This window comes from Culex pipiens, chromosome 2 (assembly GCF_016801865.2).
Source record: "Culex pipiens pallens isolate TS chromosome 2, TS_CPP_V2, whole genome shotgun sequence".
NCBI classification, from domain to species: domain Eukaryota; kingdom Metazoa; phylum Arthropoda; class Insecta; order Diptera; family Culicidae; genus Culex; species Culex pipiens.
The window spans coordinates 41,402,463-41,424,064 of record NC_068938.1 but is presented as its reverse complement, the minus strand read 5'-3'; the positions used below and the strand labels follow the sequence as shown (position 1 = coordinate 41,424,064).

Sequence of the window (21,602 nt, the reverse complement as noted above, 5' to 3'; positions counted from 1 at the left end):
CAAAGCGCGCGTCAAGTGTGCGAACTGTGGTGGAAACCACACGGCGAATTTCCGTGGCTGTGCCGCGCGGAAAAAGTACCTCGAGGAGCAGGACAAGAAGAAGAAAGCGCCAGCGTCCCGCCAACCTCCAAAGACATCGAGCTCGAACGCTGCAGCAGCTGGCGGCGGAGCGGTTCCATCGACCAACCCAGCGTACCCTCCCGGTTGGGGAGGTTCGTACGCTAGAGTAGCCGCTTCTGGGAGTGGTACTTCACCGGGACAAGCAGATGTCACCGGAGATGACCTCTTCACGCTTCCCGAGTTTTTCGCTCTTGCTGGAGAGATGCTCACGCGCTTCCGTGCCTGCCGGAACAAGGCAGAACAATTCCAAGCTCTCAGTGAGCTGATGATGAAGTACATCTACAACGGATAAGCTGCCTTGTGCAGCGAAGTTTTTCGACGTCAATGGACAAAACATACTGTGATTTAGTTTTAAGCTTTTCTATTTCTATCCTTTTCCTTAGTAAATCTAGAAGGTTTTTTTTTTTTTAATTTTTCCTTCTCTTGCCAAATCCATTGTTAGAATATCCAATTACATCAAAATGAATTATAGTTCAAATCATAGTTGAAAGGAACTCCAAAACTCTATTAGGTTATAAGAATTACAAAATTGTGAATTGATTATTTACTAATAAAAACTAATTGAATTGAATTTGTGGTACCGTATTATCACGGAACAGATTATCATGGCCACACCGGCCTGCAGGGAACATCCGCTCTCGGTTCACACACTCACACTCCCTGACACACAACTTCCCACTCTGACATCTATCAGTCAACCGACAGATCTTCATGTGTCAGGAACCATCTATCCAAGGTTGGCATAACAAGGTGTGCATAACTAAAGGTCAGCACCACATCTCGTTTTCTCTACAGACGGTAGACTACCGATTACTGAAAACCTTGGACGCTTCTTGGGAACTGTTATGTGCACTTTAAATCTAGATCTTTTTACCAAGTCTTATCTAGTCTGGACCGAAACTCTCGTTTACGATAATGTTCGTTTTCAACATACGTTTTCATCATGCAAATAATAGAATTTCACACGTTCCACTTGAGAGCCTGATTAGCTCTTATTCAAAGCAAACTGTTTACTTCTGCAGTGCATATACCAACAGCAAATTTCATATCAGATTTTATTTCCAAAACCGAACTATAGACTGACTAAGTAGACTGACGGAATATTCTGTCACTATGGGTCAGTTCAATTCCTATCTTAAACCACCCTCATCTTTGGCAACTAACTCCGCCTCACACCCTTTTTATTTTTGTTTTAATTATTGGATTCCTTTTCAAAAGGTCCCATCTGCGTATAAAACTTTTACACATAATTTGTTTAAAAATTTCTAGAATACATCATCCTCGAACGGTTACACTTATTGGTTTTTTTTTTTATCTTGCATAATACTTTTATATTGTCACCACGTAAGGCCTAATCGCTATTTCCACATAAATATTTATTAACTGAACCGGACATTAGTCGTGCTCATCCTTTCCTTTTGTCTTCTACCATTATAGCTATTCTTTAGCCTTACATGTCCACCGGTTCAAATTGAGCGAATGAGCGGTTTTCTTTCTAAAGGTATGCCTAAAGTCTGCATTAACTTACTGTTTTTCTTGATTCATGTCTCAATTTCTCTTCTCACTTCGGAAAAGTGCTGTATTCTCACAGCACCGCTAGGAGACTCTTATGGGTCCACCTTATAAAACCTTTCCACCTTACTGTTTGAACTCATTTGCGATTCCTCACGACGAACGCAGGTCTAATCATATGTTGATTTGATGTTTGATTTTATTCAGATTCTGTCAAACTAGGGTAAAATCACAATTTCAAACAATTAGATCCTTAATGCTTAAATTACTTCAGCAGCTGTTCTGATCATTCTTTTTTCTCATGCAAATATCGAAAAATTCAAAATCGACTGTGATTCCATAAATCAACTGTGGCCCCAAAGAGCGAGCCATCAATCCAGAGCTTGCGAAATTTCGACTTTTTTGGTGATAGCTGACAGAACACTTCAATCGTCTTCACCACGACAACCTGATTTTTACATTCTACTTTCGTTCGTTTCACACACAAAGGAATGAGTGCTACGCAAAGTCACTCACACAATCATTGACTTCCCTCCAGGAGAAAAATCGCTTGGAGAGCGTTCGTTTGACATTCTACCGAGATTCCGATCATCTCTCCAATGATAGCAATCATATGACTCCTGTCACCACGCAGCATACATTAGGAAGAGAGACAAAAACGAGAGAAAGAGAAAGAGCACGTTGTCTCGTTCGGACGGCTGTCTTCGTGTTTACGTTCACTGACCGTCGTTAAGCAACGACGGTCAAGATAGGCGTTGTGTGTCAGCGATCCAATATCGTTTTGGGAAATGATCGCTGACAGAAAGTTCTATCGAATATCGAGCAGACCTTAGGAATTTATCCAACACCTTCACTTTCCTTTTTTTTTACTGTCCATACATGCTCATTCAGATCATCTAATATTTTTAATAATCTGTACTTTGACTCATCGCTCACTTTCTTTAAGAATATTGCTCTGATTTGTAGCAGTAGTTTCTTTATTTTCCAACCATTTTGTAATCTGATGTAGTTACGGGAAGTTATTTTTTTGTGTACCTCCTTTATAATTCTTCTAATTAAAATCAAATCAACTTGTTCGCTCTACAGTATTACTTTGGCGTTCTCTATTGCGAGATTTCTACTCAAAACTAGGTGTAAGAAGGCTTGAAACAGTGAGTCAATCCATATCTCTTTATGCACCTAAGCTCCCATCTACCCCGGGATTTGAACTGACGACTTTTGGATTGTGGGTCCAACTGCCCCGTAGTGACTCTACCGAGGCAGTTTTTTTTAGGGAGACGACTCCTACAATTGAACTGAGCTAACGACCTAACCTCTGGGTAACCTCGAAGTCTAGTCAGGCAAAATTTATCCAGCTCGACGTTCTTTACACATGGTCTTTCTGGATCCTGAAGCTATTTGATTGTTGTGCTCTTCTTGGTCCTTTTTGACTCCAGGAAGAGTGACTTTTAATTCTCATACTCTTTTCCCAATTTCGGGCTCGAATCTTCAGCAATCAGTCACTTACTCTACCTTTATAAATTTCTGGTTCGTAACCTTGGGTGATGACTCTCAGTCCCTCTGGAATGATTAAGTCCTGGCTCGTAGCCTTAGAATCTGACCCTTAGTCTATCTGATTCATTAACAACTGGCTCGCCGACTCGGATTCAAACTCATGGTCTTCCCGTTCCATCGACAACTGGCTCAAAGTCTTGGGATCCGATACATGGTCTTCCCATTCCATCAACAACTGGCTCTTAGCCTTGGGATCCAACTCGTTGTCTTCCCGTTTCATTATCAACTGGCTCTTAGCCTTAAGATTCAACTCGTGGTCTTCCCGCCTTTTTAGCTGGCTCGAAACCTCGGGTCACATTCTTGGTTTCCCGTCTCTTTCAACTGGCTCGAAGCCTCGGGTTACATTTTTGGTTTTCCCGTTTTTTCAACTGGCTCGAAGCCTCGGGTCACATTCTTGGTTTTCCCGTCTCTTTCAACTGGCTCGAAGCCTCGGGTCACATTCTTGGTTTTCCCGTTTCTTTCAACTGGCTCGAAGCCTCGGGTCACATTCCTGGTTTTCCCGTCTCTTTCAACTGGCTCGAAGCCTCGGGTCAGACTCTTGACCTTCCCGTCATTTTCAACTGGCTCGAAGCCTCGGGTCAGACTCTTGACCTTCCCGTCATTTTCAACTGGCTCGAAGCCTCGAAGTTTACCCTTCCGGGTTTCGACTTCCGGTCTGTTTAAATTGTATTTGGCTTTAACCACTCTAATTTAGATCCTGTATGTACTACAATCCCGATGGTTCGACACCAATGGTCTCAAACGAATGGGGTCTCATTTAATTTGACTTCGTCAAACCAACGGGGTACAAACGACAATGTGACCCTCCACCGGAGGTTCAGTGTATCTGTCTATGAACAAAACAACACAATTTAAAACATTGAAAATTTACCGTTTTCATTATTTTAGGCGTCTGTCTATTTCTGTTCATTGGATTATTTACTCGTACCATTTTAATATTTCAAATTATCATTTTTTTCCAACTCCGAAAGCTGTATTTTTTAAAACAAAGATGAAGTGAAAATCGTCTTGACCCTCAATCATTTCCACCAATTATAATATAAACACGATTCAACTTTAGATCAAAAAACTTTTACGCATATTATCTCTCCACACTGGGTACAGTATAATTTCCTGCCACTTCTTGGTTATATTCGCTTGGATCTTAACGAGTTCTTAATCAGGTGAGCTCTCCACCCGAGTGCCCATAACAAACGTCAGTATAAGTTGTCCATTAACTGGTTGTCACTGAATTTCCTGCTTGTTTGTTAAGCGGCTCACTAGTAACCAAAGAAAATCCTGACGGCCCGTAATTATCCATCCTAGTGAGAATTCTCGCAGCGGACCCAAACGAATATACCATTTGTTTACCTTTTTCCTTCTTCCGCTTCGGGAAGATAGTTCAGCTGGCGAACTAATTGAAACATTCTTACCAATCTTTCGCCAATCCTCGTCGCCATTTGTGGTACCGTATTATCACGGAACAGATTATCATGGCCACACCGGCCTGCAGGGAACATCCGCTCTCGGTTCACACACTCACACTCCCTGACACACAACTTCCCACTCTGACATCTATCAGTCAACCGACAGATCTTCATGTGTCAGGAACCATCTATCCAAGGTTGGCATAACAAGGTGTGCATAACTAAAGGTCAGCACCACAGAATTGAATATTTCGATTAAATAAAAAATATTCAAAAAAATGCTATTACAAATTTCGATCGTAATTTCTCGATCCACGATCGAGATTTCTAAATATGTAGTAAAATTTCGATCGTAATTTCTCAATGATAAGTCGTAATTTTTCGATGGTAGATCGAGATTGGTCGATGGTAAGTCGTAATCTTACTATCTAGAGTTCTCGATCGTGAGTTAGGAAATTACGATCGATATATTACGATCGAATGCAATAATCACCACGTGAATTTTCACTCAATGTTCTCTTTCAGTAAAATTAACCATTTTATCTGAGTTATTTTTACTCAAAAAGACGTGACCTTGTTTGAAAACGCAAGTTTACGTCTCATTGTAAAGTTACCTTAAATAATAAATATAACATACATGTACAGAGAAACCACTTTTCACGCGGAGGCGTTATGCTTTTTATTATCTCAAAAAGCGATTTGTAGATTTGCACAAAACGTACAAATTTCGCCTCGCGTAAAAAGAGGTATATCTGTAACTACAAATCGGAGTGTTTGGTACGGTATGTCCACGCGTCCTTCATCCCCTGTTGATTCTGAGAAATGTGATCCTTTCACAGAATTTTCTCTGCGGTAATCTCAACGCTGTAACGGCTAGTCCAGCATCATTAAAATTTTCAGGATCTTGTTTTGACGCAGCTTTTTGCGGAGTTGAGGCACAGCTGTTTCAGGCGGCTCATCAACGGGTAGAGCACCCTCGTCATCTTGGCGCTCGCTTGCTTCCTTTCATGAGTCAATAAAAGGCAAATGTTTTGAACTTACTTTAAACACGTTTTTCTTTATTACGGTCACTGTTTTCACGAAAAATAGAAATCCATTATGCAGTACAATGTTTGTTGTAGATTTTTTGTGTTTTGCTTTGTTTTCGATAATAGTAAACTAAAGGAGAGAAAAAAATATACGTTTTTATTATACACAGAGCGTGCTCCTGTTTCCTTCCCCACTCTCTAACTCACTCTGTTTCGACATGCTCCTCCGGTGTGTGTGCTTTTTTTTTGCTGGGATTTTGCTTTGATTTGGTCCAGTGCAGAACGTTTGAATGGGTTTTTGTTTTCTTCTTCACCTAATCTTTAAACTTTAATCACTAAAACTAGCCGCAAATGTGCAATTAACATTGGTCTTTCAGAACCATCGGGGAAAGTCTCGAAACTCAACGACGGGGGGAGCACAAGAGCAAATGTTTCTACTGCAGTTTTGTTTTTCAGTGTGAGTTTTTTCCATTTAATAAAACTTATATCAAGTAAAAATATAATATAGGCAACGCGATTGCTTGCGTTTGTATTCTTCTTCTTGCTGAACAACAGGCAATTTAGCTTCCTTTTCCTTATTCGCTCTCTCTCATGCCTGAACGTAAGCGGGGTCGCTCAAAGAACTACTAAAACTAGACTCTGTGCATTCCTAGCGTTTGAAATGTGTTTTTTTTCTTCATGTGTGTTGAAAAGAAGGGGGGTTTTGTAAATTTTAGCGCGCGAAATGTGGGCTTACTTTTTTTTCGGGGATGGAGGTGGGAAAATACCTAAGTGTAAAGTGAGATGTGTGTGCGGGATTCCGGTTCCGGTCGTCGATTCCTGTGTGTTTTGGTGTGTGTCAAATCGGTAAAATACCTGTCCTCTATCTCGCGCTCTCTCTCTCTCTCACACACGGTTTTCTCTCTCGCGCGCATTCGCTACTACTCGGGGATAAACAATAAAAAAAAAATATAGCTACTAAAAGTAAATCCTTCTCCACACCGCCCTCAACACCACCTCGCCGGCGTCTCGCCCAATACTCCGTCGTCGTCCGGAACGGCGCGCCGTTAAAACCTTGCCCGCACGTACACCGCACTCGCGTCGTGCGACCCGTACCCGAGACGTTTCGCGTGCTTGTACACCTCGTTGGAGGCGGCCGTGATGGGCAGGGACTGTTCGAGCCCGTCGGCCATTCCGAGCGCTAGCTTGAGGTCCTTTTGCATGTGCTTCAGCGGCTGGTGGGTGGGGAACTCGCCCTTGATGATTGCTGGGGGAAGAATTGATTGGTTAGACTTGACGACCTTTGAAGAAAGCATGCCGAAAGCTTACCATTTCCCTTCTGCAGCAGCATCTCCGAGGACATGTTGGTCAGCTCGAGCACTTCTAGTACGTCCTTTTGCTGGAGTCCTGCCCGGTCAGCTGTAGAAAAAAGACAAGTTACAAATGCGTCCGCAAATTCAATCACGAAGAATCCTACCCAACGCCAGTCCCTCCGCGATGCCGGCCAGCGTCACGCCGTGGATCATCTGCAGCACCAGGTTCATCTTGGTCGCGTTGCCCACGTCGCCGAGGTAGAACGAGTTGCGCGAGATGGCTTCGAAGCAGGTCTGGCACTCCTCGAACAGCAACCGCTCGCCGGCGGCCAGGATGATCAGCGTGCCCTCTTCGGCCTGGTTCTTCGAGCCTTGGATCTGAACAAAAAGAAGCTAGTGTTAGGAGCTGGGTTGACGCGAGCTTCGCGTTTCACGCTTACTTGTGCTTCCAGGTACCGGCCACCTTTGGAGATGATCTGCTCGGCGATGTCCTGCGACGTTTCCGGGTCGACGCCGGTCATCTCGACGTAGCCCTTGCCGACCAGGTTGGCCGACATGACGCCACAGTTGCCGAACACCAGCTGTAATGAGTGAGAAGCTAAATTAGATCTTGTTCGAGGAATCGCCCAAAGAAGCGCCTTACATCCTTCGCGACCTGCGGGTCCGACACGCACGAGAACGTCACGTCCGTCATCTCGATCACGTCGGACGGCGTGTCGGCGACCTCGGCGCCCGCCTCCTGGAACTTGCGGCACTTGGTGGCGGTGCGGTTCCACACCACAACCGAGTGGCCCGAGTTGAGCAGGTTCTTGACGATGCCGCAGCCCATGATGCCGAGCCCGAGGAAGCCAAACTTCAGATTCGAGGCCTGGATGTTGCGCGACTGCAGCGCGTTCGACACGCTCGACATGTCGATTTCGGGCGTGGCCGGACGCGCCACCGTAACGGGGCGGTTCAGCAGGTGTGACACGGGCACGTTGCGACGCACCGGCGAGTAGGTGTCCAGATCCAGCGTCGACACGTCCCCGGAATCGTTCAGTTTTCGCTTGCGCTTCGGCGATGGCGTGCTCGCAATGTCCTCGATGGCGGCTATCGCGGCCTTGGCCTTGTTGCCGATGGCGCGGGCCTTGGGCGTTGAAGCGACCTGGAAGAACGTACGGTTTTAGCAAATTTCCCTCCAAACAAAATTTCAACATAAAAAAAAAACGCAACAAAACAAAGCACCTTATCCGGGTTCAACTTGATGGGCAGTGAGGCACGTACTTTCTTCTTGGCGGCGGACTTTTTCGTGGCCGTGCTGGGCGTCGTCGTCGTGGTCGTCTCGGCCGTTTCCAGCGCTCCCGGCGTCGTCGTGTTGTTCACGCTCTCCGGCTCCTCCTTGCCGTCCTCGCTCTTGTCGTTCTCCGCCTCGCGCAGCTTGTTGAACTCCACGTCCGGATCGGGACGGTTGTCCACCTCGCCCGTGAACAGATGGCCAAAGTTCTCCGGGTTCGCGATAAAGTCCTCGATCTGCTGGACCGCTTCCTTGAAGCCGGCCGACTTGCACGACGACAGCAGCTTCTCCTTGAACTCGTGGTACGGTTTGATCTGGGTTTCCTCGATCCAGGCGCTGCGAGCAGAACAAAGTTGTAAGTCACGACTCGGGGGGAAGAGCGAAGCGGTGGTACTTACTAGTTGTTGGAGCCAAAGAAGAAGATACACCGCACCGGGATGTTCTTCTTGACGGCGATGCGGCGCAACTCGGGTGGGGGCTGCGAAATACGGCCCGGCCAGGGCGAGAAGCCCTTCATCTTGGCCCTGGGGAGAAAACAAAAATGTTCATCAATGTTCACACTGAAACCTAACTCTTTTCAACTCTGTTAAAGTTTTAAAAAACTACGTTAAAATATCATGATAATTAAAAGTAAAGAAATATTATTCATTTCTTGACAAATATGAAAATGATTCAAAAAATAATTCATGAAAATAGATATGGAATTATTGGATAGTCCAAGATGCTCATCTTTTTGAGCTTGATAAATATTTTATTTATTAATCGCTTTTCAGATTAAAGCTAAGTATGCAGATCGGCAGGAAATTTTGAAGTTTTTTTTTATTTATTTTTTTTTTTTTTTTGGGAGGTTGATCCAGCCGCACATCGTTGATGTCGAAACCTCTAAACTGGGCCCTCGTCCTGTCACGTCCGTCAGTAGTCTTGTCGTACATTACAACTAGAATCAGATCTGCCAATGAATTAGTACACTTCAAAAAAAAAAAGGAAATTTTGAAGTTATGAAATTAAAAAATTAGGAAGTTTGGAAATTATGAAATTAGGAAATCAGGAAATTAGAAAACTAGACAATCAGGAAATTTGGAAATTAGGCAATTTGGAGATAAGGAAATTAGAATGTTAGGAAATTAGGATATTAGAATATTAGGATATTGGGATATTAGGAAATTAGGAAGATAGGAAATTTGTCAATTTGAAATTAAGATATTAGGAAATTTGAAAGTTAGGAAAATAGGAAATTTAGAAGTTTGGAAATTAGGAAATCAGGAAATTAGAAAATTAGGCAATCAGGAAATATGTATGTATGTATGTATGTATGATCCCCATACCCGCAGGCAACTTGGTCCCGAAACACATGTGAGCGCTAGGTGAACAATTCGATCATCTTTTACTCCGTAATCTGTACACCCACGTGCATAAGTTTTTTTGCACGAATTTTAATGCTACAAATACCGGCGCATAGAACAAAATGGTTTCCCTCTTCCCACTCCAAGCGCCGGAAATTTGTAGCGGGTGTAGGGACACTTCGCATAGACGCCCTTGCTCCCATCACGTCACTGAGGGTATGGAGCGACGAGAAATTAATAAGCATGCCCCCCTAGTCGAACCTTCATTAGAGAAGCAGGCAATCCACAACTCACAGCGAACGACCAAGGGAACACCCTACCGCGTATTTAATGGTAATTTGGCGTGGTTGTCTTGAGTGGTTTGAGCGAATGTTAGAATATTAGTGAGAGAGTTTTCTGTTTTATAAAAAGAACGGGCTCACCAAATAATGTAATCTTCAAGACCAGCTTCATTTGAGTTCCGGGAGTTGTCCGATTTGATAAACTTGCGACCGGATGAACTCCCTTCGCGAACTTAAAACAACCAACCACAACTTTCAGCTGCGATTGGTGACGTTGCCGACGGACTCCTCCGTTGTCCATGGAAGTGTACCGGATGAATTTGCTGCTGCTGGAAAATCTTGATGATGATTCTTCGCGTTGGAATTCTCGAAGCAGCTAATTAGAAAATTAGGCAATCAGGAAATGTGGAAATAAGAAAATTTGGCAATTTGAAATTTAGAAATATGGAAATTAGGAAATAAGGATATTAGAAAATCAGGATATTAGGAAGTTAGGAAATTTGGCAATTTGAAATTTGGAAATAAGGAAATTAGAAAAATAGAAAGTTAGGAAATGATGAAATCAGGAAATCAGGATATTAGGAAATTAGGAAGTTAGCAAATTTGGAAATTAAGAAATTAAAAAAATAGGAAATAAGGAAATTATGATATTAGGAAATTTGGAAGCTTGGAAATTAGGAAATCAGGAAATTAGAAAATTAGGCAATCAGGAAATTAGGAAATTTGAAATAAGTAAATAAGGAAATTAGGAAATAAGGATATTAGAAAATTAGGATATGAGGAAATTAGGAAGTTAGGAAATTTGGCAATTTGAAATTTGGAAATAAGGAAATTAGAAAAATAGAAAGTTAGGAAATTAAGAAATCAGGAAATCAGGATATTAAGAAATTAGGAAGTTAGCAAATTTGGAAATTAAGAAATTAAAAAATTAGGAAATAAGGAAATTATGATATTAGGAAATTTGGAAGTTAGGAAATTAAGAAATTAGGAAGCTTGGAAATTAGGAAATCAGGAAATTAGAAAATTAGGCAATCAGGAAATTAGGAAATTTGGCGATTTGAAATTTGGAAATAAGGAAATTAGAAAAATAGAAAGTTAGGAAATTAAGAAATTAGGAAATCAGGTTATTAGAATATTAGGAAATTAGGAAGTTAGCAAATTTGGAAATTAAGAAATTAAAAAATTAGGAAATAAGGAAATTAAGATATTAGGAAATTAGGAAGTTAGGAATTTTGGCAATTTGAAATTTGGAAATAAGGAAATTAGAAAATTAGAAAGTTAGGAAATTACGAAATTAGGAAATCAGGATATTAAAATATTAGGATATTAGGAAATTAGTAAGTTAGGAAATTTGGCAATATGATATTTGGAAATAAGTTAATTAGAAAATAAGGAAATTAGAGAGTTAGGAAATGAAGATAATAGAATATTAGGATATCAGGATATTAGGAAATTAGGAAGTTGGCATATTAGAAAATTAGGATATTAGGAAGTTAGGAAATTTGGAAATTATATTATAAGGCTGGTACAAATGTTTAAAAGATTTTCCTAATTTCTTAAATTCCTAAATTTTTAATTTTTATATTTTCTATTTTTAAAAATTTATTGTTTTTTGTTATTTTTTAATTCTTAAATTTTAATCTGGAATTTTGAGTTAGAAAAATTAGACTTCTTGAAGTTAGAATTTCGGCTTTTCGTAAATATGTATTTTCGAATTTCTATATTTCAGATTTTTAGAACTTTTGAAATTTTGACTTGTAATTACTGAAATTTTTCAGGTTTCAAATTTTTTGATTTGTTGAGCTATTGAATTTATAAATTCTTTAAGGTGAAGCCGTTGATCATTTTCGAAGAAAATTCATCATCACTATAAAATTTTCTGTATTAAATTCATTTTAACGAATTTCAGCACCAAAAGGAATCAGCGTATGCCGGGTGTTGTGTTCTTCAAGTCACTTAAAGAATTTTTTGATCTAAATCAAATGCGTTTAAGAATTTATATAATTTTGTGGTACAATCATTGACGTCCTAGTTGGCAATCATTGATTAATGACGATTTCCATAACTTTACAAGGAATGGGATAATCGTAACCAAAAGGAATCAGCATGTGTAGGGCACTATTCTAAACAACTTGTTGAAGGAATTTTGTCAAAATATTGTAAGCGACGCATAATTTATATCTTTGAACGAAAAATCATGACAATGATGGAAGTCTTCACGTTAATTCCAACTGTAATATTAAAATTATTATTCAATTCGGCATAATTTTTGTTTCGAATTTCCAAAATACAAATATTAAAAATTATTGGAATTTCCTTCATTTTTTTTGTTGTTTTTTCGAATTTTTATTTTTGAATCATTTGTATTGTTGAATATTAGATTATTATTGATTTTTTTCAGTAAGAATATAGATATTTGTAAGATTATTGTCAAGTTTATTTCTTGACTTTTTTTTGATAAGGTCCTATAAACAAATCCCGACTGATTAGGTCCTATAAACATATGAAAGACAATAGGTTATAGGACCTTTTCAAAAAAACTCTGGAAATGTAAACATTCAGTGTATCCCGCTTACTCCGATGTTACTCAATGTTTACATTTCTAGAGTTTTTTTTGAAAAGGTCCTATAAGCTATTGTTTTTCATATGTTTATAGGACCTATTCAAAAAAAAACTCTAGATTTGTTTATAGGACCTAATCAAAAAAAGTCTAGATTTTCACTCCGGTTTAGTTTATTTCGGTCCCGCCAGGGTGGATTAATCCAACAGTGCAGTGGCCTCACAATCCAAAGGTTGCTGGTAGGTTCTAGCAATATTTTGCGACACGTGGGCCGACAGCAATAAAGACAACACTTTTTTTACTTCCTTTGGACCAAAAAACTAATTTCAAGAGTCAGCATTTTGAGCTTCGCCGGGATTTTCAATATTATTATTTCGAATACAAAATTATTAAAACGTTTGTAACTTTCAGTCGCATTCAAAAAGTAAAATTACAATTTTTCATCAAAACATATTGCAAACAAGCACCGCGCGAAGAAACGTCAAACGCCACTTTCCGTTTCTGTTACATTGATTTTTTGAGCTATTGAATTTATAAATTCCGCTTAAGAAGTACCGCTTAAGAAAAATCTTTTCGTGACCCTTTCCTTGACCGTTTCTTGGGCGTTTTTTTATATGGAGTTTTGCGTTCCTTCCGATCTGCGTATCAACCTTGATGTAACGCTCCGTAAAAAATTATGCCATGTTTGCAAAAGTAAACAAGTTTGGCGCCCAATCGCTGCTGCAGTAACCATCACAGCAAGCCGGCGACTGATGCGCTGCTGAGTGCACTTTTCGTGACGTCATCAAAGTTTCAGTCCTGCCTGACTCCACCCCTGGCGCCTTCCTTCTCCTCCTTCTGGAGGAGGTGACGGAAAGCAGGTACGATTTCGGCCTAATCCGGATGTCTAATTCGAATACAACTAGGTGGAAAAGTTGCTTCTCTAGATTAAGATATAGGATCTTAAAAGTTAATCCAGATTCCTAGTGGAAATATCAACAAATTTTCAGTTTTTCCTTCCCCCCACCAGCGACGCAAAAGTGAGGTTAGGTTTCGCTTGCCACTGACATCTCCCGCTTCTTTCGAAGCTGTTTTTTTTTTTCAAGCTACAAAACTTGACGGAATCACCGTCGTCCCGCTGCGAAAGGCCCCCACCTAGAACGGGAACGAACCATCAAATTACAACCCGGGGGGCGGGGACACTTACCAAACCAGATCATTGATCGCGTATCCTTTGCTGTCCGTCATTCCGACAAGCTTCCAAACTCAACCTTCCCGAGGGGCAAAAAAACGCCAAAACTTGTGTGCCACTAGCGTTGCGTTATCACCGTACGACTTCTTCGTCGTAGTCGGCCCTCTTCTTCTTTCGGCGACTCCGTCGAATTCTGTTCCGCCAACTCCCGGCTGCGGCTCTGCTTCCTCACACACAAGCCAAAATATTTCACAGCTTCCTTTGATCCGCCCGCAAACGGTAAATCGCACGCACAAACTGCCGCCAGGTTCCTGTCCAGGAGAAATTTGAGAAGGAAGCCCCGCAGAACGGCAAAACCGACGCGCTCTAAAAGCTGAAACTGCCGAGTCTCCGCGGCTGCCGTGCGGAGAGGTTGCTGCTGCTCGCTGCGATAATGAAAAATGGCGGACTGTTGGTTGTTATGATTTTCGGTCGCGGCTGTGGCGTGTGTTTGGTGGGTGCCAAAACCGATGGATTATAAAAGGTAAAGCGGATTTACCGCTGTCAAAAAATGGTACAAAGTGCTAATTTTAAGGAAACCAAGAAAACTGAAAATCTGACCATTTTGCTGAAAAATTGCACTGTTTTTTTAGGATTTTTTCTTGGCTTAAAATCTAATAAAAATTTCTGAAAATTCTATACAAAATCCGTTTTTATTTTCTTTGGCAGCAGAAAAACCTGCCTACCTTGGAAAATCCAAAAACTTTGGGTGGGTGCAACGTTCCCGCTGGGCCATTTGTCAAATTGACAGTTGAAACGTCTGGTGGGTACAACTTGCACGCACACTGCGCGTGGCACAGTTAAAAACAAATTAATAATAATTTTATGATTATTTTATAATTTGATAGCACAATAATTTTCAAGATTTCTTTTTCAAAACAACATTGGTTTGATATGTACATAGGACCTCTTGGAAAAGTAAGCGAAATTTTAAAAATGTATAACTTTATAACAATAAAACTTTATGACTTTAAAACTTTGAAACATTAAAACATTAAAACTTTAAAACTTTAAAACCTTAAAACTTTAAAATTGGGTCCTAAAATGAAGCTACAATGACCCTTTGTACGACCACAAGGAGTTTAAAATTGATTTTTAATTCAATTTTGAAAAATTAACCCAGCGGTCCTTCTTGACAGAAAAGTTCCTACTTGACAGCTCGTTCCACGGGGACCATAGTTAATCCATCGAAAAAATGTTGTCTTGTCAATTTTTTTTTTGCATTAAAATAAAAAAAAATCAGAAATGGTTTTTGATCGTGTTTTTTACCGTTGTACATGAAAATTTACATAGGGCTTTAGTACCCAATTGTACAAATTTATAACTTTATATCTTTAGAACTTTATAATTTTATAATTTTATAATTTTATAATTGTATAATTTTATAATTTTATAATTTTATAATTTTATAATTTTATAATTTTATAATTTTATAATTTTATAATTTTATAATTTTATAATTTTATAATTTTATAATTTTATAATTTTATAATTTTATAATTTTATAATTTTATAATTTTATAATTTTATAATTTTATAATTTTATAATTTTATAATTTTATAATTTTATAATTTTATAATTTTATAATTTTATAATTTTATAATTTAATAATTTTATAATTTAATAATTTTATAATTTTATAATTTTATAATTTTATAATTTTATAATTTTATAATTTTATAATTTTATAATTTTATAATTTTATAATTTTATAATTTTATAATTTTATAATTTTATAATTTTATAATTTTATAATTTTATAATTTTATAATTTTATAATTTTATAATTTTATTATTTTATAATTTTATAATTTTATAATTTTATAATTTTATAATTTTATAATTTTATAATTTTATAATTTTATAATTTTATAATTTTATAATTTTATAATTTTATAATTTTATAATTTTATAATTTTATAATTTTATAATTTTATAATTTTATAATTTTATAATTTTATAATTTTATAATTTTATAATTTTATAATTTTATAATTTTATAATTTTATAATTTTATAATTTTATAATTTTATAATTTTATAATTTTATAATTTTATAATTTTATAATTTTATAATTTTATAATTTTATAATTTTATAATTTTATAATTTTATAATTTTATAATTTTATAATTTTATAATTTTATAATTTTATAATTTTATAATTTTATAATTTTATAATTTTATAATTTTATAATTTTATAATTTTATAATTTTATAATTTTATAATTTTATAATTTTATAATTTTATAATTTTATAATTTTATAATTTTATAATTTTATAATTTTATAATTTTATAATTTTATAATTTTATAATTTTATAATTTTATAATTTTATAATTTTATAATTTTATAATTTTATAATTTTATAATTTTATAATTTTATAATTTTATAATTTTATAATTTTATAATTTTATAATTTTATAATTTTATAATTTTATAATTTTATAATTTTATAATTTTATAATTTTATAATTTTATAATTTTATAATTTTATAATTTTATAATTTTATAATTTTATAATTTTATAATTTTATAATTTTATAATTTTATAATTTTATAATTTTATAATTTTATAATTTTATAATTTTATAATTTTATAATTTTATAATTTTATAATTTTATAATTTTATAATTTTATAATTTTATAATTTTATAATTTTATAATTTTATAATTTTATAATTTTATAATTTTATAATTTTATAATTTTATAATTTTATAATTTTATAATTTTATAATTTTATAATTTTATAATTTTATAATTTTATAATTTTATAATTTTATAATTTTATAATTTTATAATTTTATAATTTTATAATTTTATAATTTTATAATTTTATAATTTTATAATTTTATAATTTTATAATTTTATAATTTTATAATTTTATAATTTTATAATTTTATAATTTTATAATTTTATAATTTTATAATTTTATAATTTTATAATTTTATAATTTTATAATTTTATAATTTTATAATTTTATAATTTTATAATTTTATAATTTTATAATTTTATAATTTTATAATTTTATAATTTTATAATTTTATAATTTTATAATTTTATAATTTTATAATTTTATAATTTTATAATTTTATAATTTTATAATTTTATAATTTTATAATTTTATAATTTTATAATTTTATAATTTTATAATTTTATAATTTTATAATTTTATAATTTTATAATTTTATAATTTTATAATTTTATAATTTTATAATTTTATAATTTTATAATTTTATAATTTTATAATTTTATAATTTTATAATTTTATAATTTTATAATTTTATAATTTTATAATTTTATAATTTTATAATTTTATAATTTTATAATTTTATAATTTTATAATTTTATAATTTTATAATTTTATAATTTTATAATTTTATAATTTTATAATTTTATAATTTTATAATTTTATAATTTTATAATTTTATAATTTTATAATTTTATAATTTTATAATTTTATAATTTTATAATTTTATAATTTTATAATTTTATAATTTTATAATTTTATAATTTTATAATTTTATAATTTTATAATTTTATAATTTTATAATTTTATAATTTTATAATTTTATAATTTTATAATTTTATAATTTTATAATTTTATAATTTTATAATTTTATAATTTTATAATTTTATAATTTTATAATTTTATAATTTTATAATTTTATAATTTTATAATTTTATAATTTTATAATTTTATAATTTTATAATTTTATAATTTTATAATTTTATAATTTTATAATTTTATAATTTTATAATTTTATTATAATTTTATGTAATTTTATAATTTTATAATTTTATAATTTAATATTTTTATTATTTTATAATTTTATAATTTCATAATTTTATAATTTTATAATTTTATAATTTTATAATTTCATAATTTTATAATTTTATAATTTTATAATTTTATAATTTTATAATTTCATAATTTTATAATTTTATAATTTTATAATTTTATAATTTTATAATTTTATAATTTTATAATTTTATAATTTTATAATTTTATAATTTTATAATTTTATAATTTTATAATTTTATAATTTTATAATTTTATAATTTTATAATTTTATAATTTTATAATTTTATAATTTTATAATTTTATAATTTTATAATTTTATAATTTTATAATTTTATAATTTTATAATTTTATAATTTTATAATTTTATAATTTTATAATTTTATAATTTTATAATTTTATAATTTTATAATTTTATAATTTTATAATTTTATAATTTTATAATTTTATAATTTTATAATTTTATAATTTTATAATTTTATAATTTTATAATTTTATAATTTTATAATTTTATAATTTTATAATTTTATAATTTTATAATTTTATAATTTTATAATTTTATAATTTTATAATTTTATAATTTTATAATTTAATAATTTTATAATTTAATAATTTTATAATTTTATAATTTTATAATTTTATAATTTTATAATTTTATAATTTTATAATTTTATAATTTTATAATTTCATAATTTTATAATTTTATAATTTTATAATTTTATAATTTCATAATTTTATAATTTTATAATTTTATAATTTTATAATTTTATAATTTTATAATTTTATAATTTTATAATTTTATAATTTTATAATTTTAGAATTTTATAATTTTATAATTTTATAATTTTATAATTTTATAATTTTATAATTTTATAATTTTATAATTTTATAATTTATATAGTCTTAATTATGTAATAGTATTATAATTCTTTCATTTATTATTTAGAAATTCCAGCAAGTCTTCAGTTATATCTTTTTTTTTGTTGATTCAAACTGTGCAAAATACGAAGAAAGAAAGAGTGTTATTGAAAACATTCCAAAGAGTAAAGGTCGTTTACCGTGTGAATTACGTAATTTTCAGACGCTCCCCATCTGTTTTTGTTTACAAACTCTACCATCAGACGTTTAAATTTACAATCGCGTTTAAAAAAGATCGCGCTTGGTGAAAATCGTAAATAATAATTATTCCCTTTATTCAATAATTTGGCAATAGTTCCAACATTGCGCGCGTTCAATCAATTCAACACATAAACAATGTCGCTTGATGAATCCACGAAACGCGTCTACAAGAAGCGCAGTCCGCTGTGCCGTTTGTGCCTGCAGGAATATCCCAAAAAACTGATGAACGAAATTTTCGGAAAAGAGGCCGGCTGTAAGAAGGATATCCAGGCTGCCGTTGGGCTAAAGGTAATTTGATGTTTCATTTAAAACGATAGTAATTTAAATATTTTTTGAAATTAATGATGCAGCTCCACAGAAGCGATCAAACCATAAGAATCTGCAACAACTGTAAAGAGATGGTGAACGTGATAGTCACATTCCAGCGGATATGCCAACAAAATGAGCAAACACTTCTCCAGGGCAGCTCCGAAGTCAGCTGGACCTGCTGGAAAGAATCCATCGAACAGATCAACTCGGTACGTGGTTTGCTGGATCAGTTCCAGGGTTCTTCGCCGGTGATCGGAGCCGTTAAGAAGGAGGAGCTGGAGATGTTCGCCGATTGTGGCATGGTTGAGTCTAAAGTAGAGGACGAAGAGATAGATTTGATGCAGCTGGAGATCGAACCGTTAATAACGAAGGTAGAAGTTGATCCTGACAATTGTGACGGGTACGTTGAAGAGGAAGCAAACGAGGTTGAGTTTGATAACGAAGATGATGATGAAGATTTCCGTCCGGATGGCCCCGATTCAGAATCTGAACCGGAACCACAAGCCGAGGAGCGTAAGGTAAAAAAGCAGAAAGCAAAAGAACGATATCGCCAGACCCACAAAGCCAAAAGCGGCAAAGTTGTTTGTTCCACGTGTGGTGAAATGGTTTCCCAGCAGGGTCTGGAAGGTCATATGAATAGGCATCTGGGTGTTGCGCCTTACTCTTGCGAGGTCGAAGGCTGTGAAAGCAAGCTTTACTCCAAGTACGCACTTCAGATGCATCGCCACCATCACAAGGTTGTAAACCAGTACTACGACTGTCCCCATTGCGGAAAAAAGCTGAAAGGGTACAGCAACTGGCTCCGGCACAAATCCAGCCACACGCAGCCCCCCAAATATTCTTGCGAAATTTGCGGCAAACAATTCCGACGAGGGTAAGAGCACAGTTTTGATTTCGGGTCAAAGGTTCCCTTTTAACTTTCTTTTCATTAACTTTTAGTTCTCACTACAAAATACACGAAACTGTCCACACGGGAGTTGCGAAATATCCTTGCGAAGTGTGCGGAAAGCGCTTCACGGTGAAGCACAATCTGGCAGCGCATTACAAGATTCACATGCGAGAGGGGACGTATCCCATGAAGCGGGAGTAAAGCGTTGAATTGTAGGCAAGTTGCGGGAAATAAATGATCACAAGTGTGATGAAATGTTTTGGCAACACAACATTTTGAATTCATTTTTGTCTAAAGATAAGGCTAAATAAAACAATAAATAATTGTTTTTTTTTAGTTTTTCTGATTTTATGTAACAAACTCCTATCACAGATAAACAGAAGTTAATCTCTTTTGAATCTCATCAATCAAGAAATTAACGACTGATTTGAATTTGAAGAAAGTTCTCGGAATATCCAGGAGAAATGGGATGGCGCTGCAATCGAGGAACATAGCACATTAGCGAGAACCGTTTTGCAAAAAGTTTCTCGGATTGCATTTCAACGGCATCATTTGAAAAGGTAGCATGTCAAACCAAACGAAATGTCAAAATCAACACTCTGAATGAAATAACACAGATTCAAACCTGACAATTGGGTCCTAAAATGAAGTTTAAATTTGTGATATTATTGCTCATAACGATAAAGCTTATTTTTCTGAGTACAATGACTCTTTGAACGACCACAAAGTATTTAAAATGGATTTTTAATTGAATTTTGAAAATTAACTTCAAGAATAGGTCCTACTTGACAGCTTGCATCGAAAATCCCGATAACACAGATCTGTGTAAAAAAATTACACAGTTTGTTGAACATATCTAGCTGTCAAAACTATGTAGATTTATAACACAGATCTGTGTAAAAAATTACACAGATTTCCGTTCAGCTTCCCTTTCAAACCTGGGTAAAAAATGTAAAAAAGCTAAGATGGCGTCTTTCATGCAGAACTTTGGTAAGTTTTTTCTCGTGATTATTTATTGTAATATTATTAAAATACTTTTATTTTTTAGATTTTTAACATGCTGATCATCAATTGGACCGTACACCCACAGGGAGCAGTTGGATTCATGAGTTTGTCATGTTGGATTCATGAGTTATGAGTTCCAAGGGGACCATAGTTTATCAATCGAAAAAATGTTGTCTTGTCAATTTTTTTTTGCAATAAAATAAAAAAAAAGTGATTAGAAATGGTTTTTAATCGTGTTTCTTACCGTTGTACATAAAAATTGACATAGGGCTTTAGTACCCAAATTGGACGGTTTCTGGCACGCACACTATGATTCTGAGTTTACGCTATTTTTACGCAGACACAGGCAAATCTAGAAGACGAACTCACCTGTAAAAAACAGCTGTTTACCACGTGCTCGTGATATAACAAAGGACACAGCTAACTCGATTTGCCTATGTATGCGTGTAAATTTTGTTACGAACTAACACACTCTCAGGCGTAGATATTGGTATAACAGCAGGGTGTTAAATATAAAACCCAAAAATGTTTACTGTAATGTCAAAAGTAACTTAGTATTGAATTAAAAAGTATGTGTGGTCCAATCCAATACCCTCAACTTAGTTTTGAATGAAAAAGTGGTTCAAATTCGCTACACTAAAAGTTTTTTTCTTGTTTAAAAAATGGAAACTTTTACACATTGGTAATGTTTTTGAAAATCTCACAACCAACTAATTTAAAAGTTTTAACTTTTAATACGACTGGGTAATTTCTTTCATTTCGTCGTTCTCGTGTAACCGTGTACGCCTCAGTAAAAATGTACTGTAGTATGAAATGTTGTTTATTTTTGCCATAAAGTTTTATTTTTATAATTAAAAGTAAAAAACTTCTGTTGATCGAATTATTTTGTTCCATAA

At 33.9% G+C, this 21,602-nt stretch overlaps 2 protein-coding genes across 3 annotated transcripts; one reads left to right on the top strand and one right to left on the bottom strand.

Moving 5' to 3' along the window:
• Nucleotides 1–5,629: 5,629 nt before the first annotated feature.
• Nucleotides 5,630–14,047, bottom strand: LOC120419964 (cytokine-like nuclear factor N-PAC). 2 transcript variants are annotated; one of them, XM_039582847.2, is made up of 8 exons: nucleotides 13,556–14,047; nucleotides 8,584–8,709; nucleotides 8,176–8,521; nucleotides 7,556–8,056; nucleotides 7,353–7,493; nucleotides 7,077–7,290; nucleotides 6,929–7,018; nucleotides 5,630–6,866 (listed from the first exon to the last, which is right to left on the bottom strand). In XM_039582847.2, the coding sequence occupies exons 1-8, from the start codon at nucleotides 13,594–13,596 to the stop codon at nucleotides 6,667–6,669; spliced, it is 1,659 nt and encodes a 552-aa protein (XP_039438781.1). In that variant the 5' UTR covers nucleotides 13,597–14,047; the 3' UTR covers nucleotides 5,630–6,666. The 2 variants fall into 2 exon arrangements, with proteins under 2 accessions (XP_039438781.1, XP_039438772.1); XM_039582838.2 differs by having other exon boundaries at nucleotides 8,137–8,521; nucleotides 13,556–14,043.
• A 4,449-nt stretch (nucleotides 14,048–18,496) lies between these two features.
• Nucleotides 18,497–20,035, top strand: LOC120419976 (zinc finger protein 771-like). The gene is made up of 3 exons (XM_039582855.1): nucleotides 18,497–18,791; nucleotides 18,854–19,686; nucleotides 19,752–20,035. Exons 1-3 carry the CDS (start codon nucleotides 18,639–18,641, stop codon nucleotides 19,900–19,902), a joined length of 1,137 nt encoding a protein of 378 aa, XP_039438789.1. The 5' UTR covers nucleotides 18,497–18,638; the 3' UTR covers nucleotides 19,903–20,035.
• Nucleotides 20,036–21,602: the final 1,567 nt, after the last annotated feature.

Bases quoted from the DNA above. Each gene is read 5' to 3' on its own strand.
- LOC120419964 (XM_039582838.2), bottom strand. From the start codon at position 13,596: ATGACGGACAGCAAAGGATACGCGATCAATGATCTGGTTTG. The intron at 7,494-7,555 runs GTAAGGCGCTTC...CACTCATTACAG, and splicing joins ACCCGCAGGTCGCGAAGGAT to CTGGTGTTCGGCAACTGTGG. The intron at 7,291-7,352 runs GTAAGCGTGAAA...CTTTTTGTTCAG, and splicing joins GCCGGTACCTGGAAGCACAA to ATCCAAGGCTCGAAGAACCA.
- LOC120419976 (XM_039582855.1), top strand. From the start codon at position 18,639: ATGTCGCTTGATGAATCCACGAAACGCGTCTACAAGAAGCGCAGTCCG. The intron at 18,792-18,853 runs GTAATTTGATGT...TTAATGATGCAG, and splicing joins AGGCTGCCGTTGGGCTAAAG to CTCCACAGAAGCGATCAAAC. The intron at 19,687-19,751 runs GTAAGAGCACAG...ATTAACTTTTAG, and splicing joins GGCAAACAATTCCGACGAGG to TTCTCACTACAAAATACACG.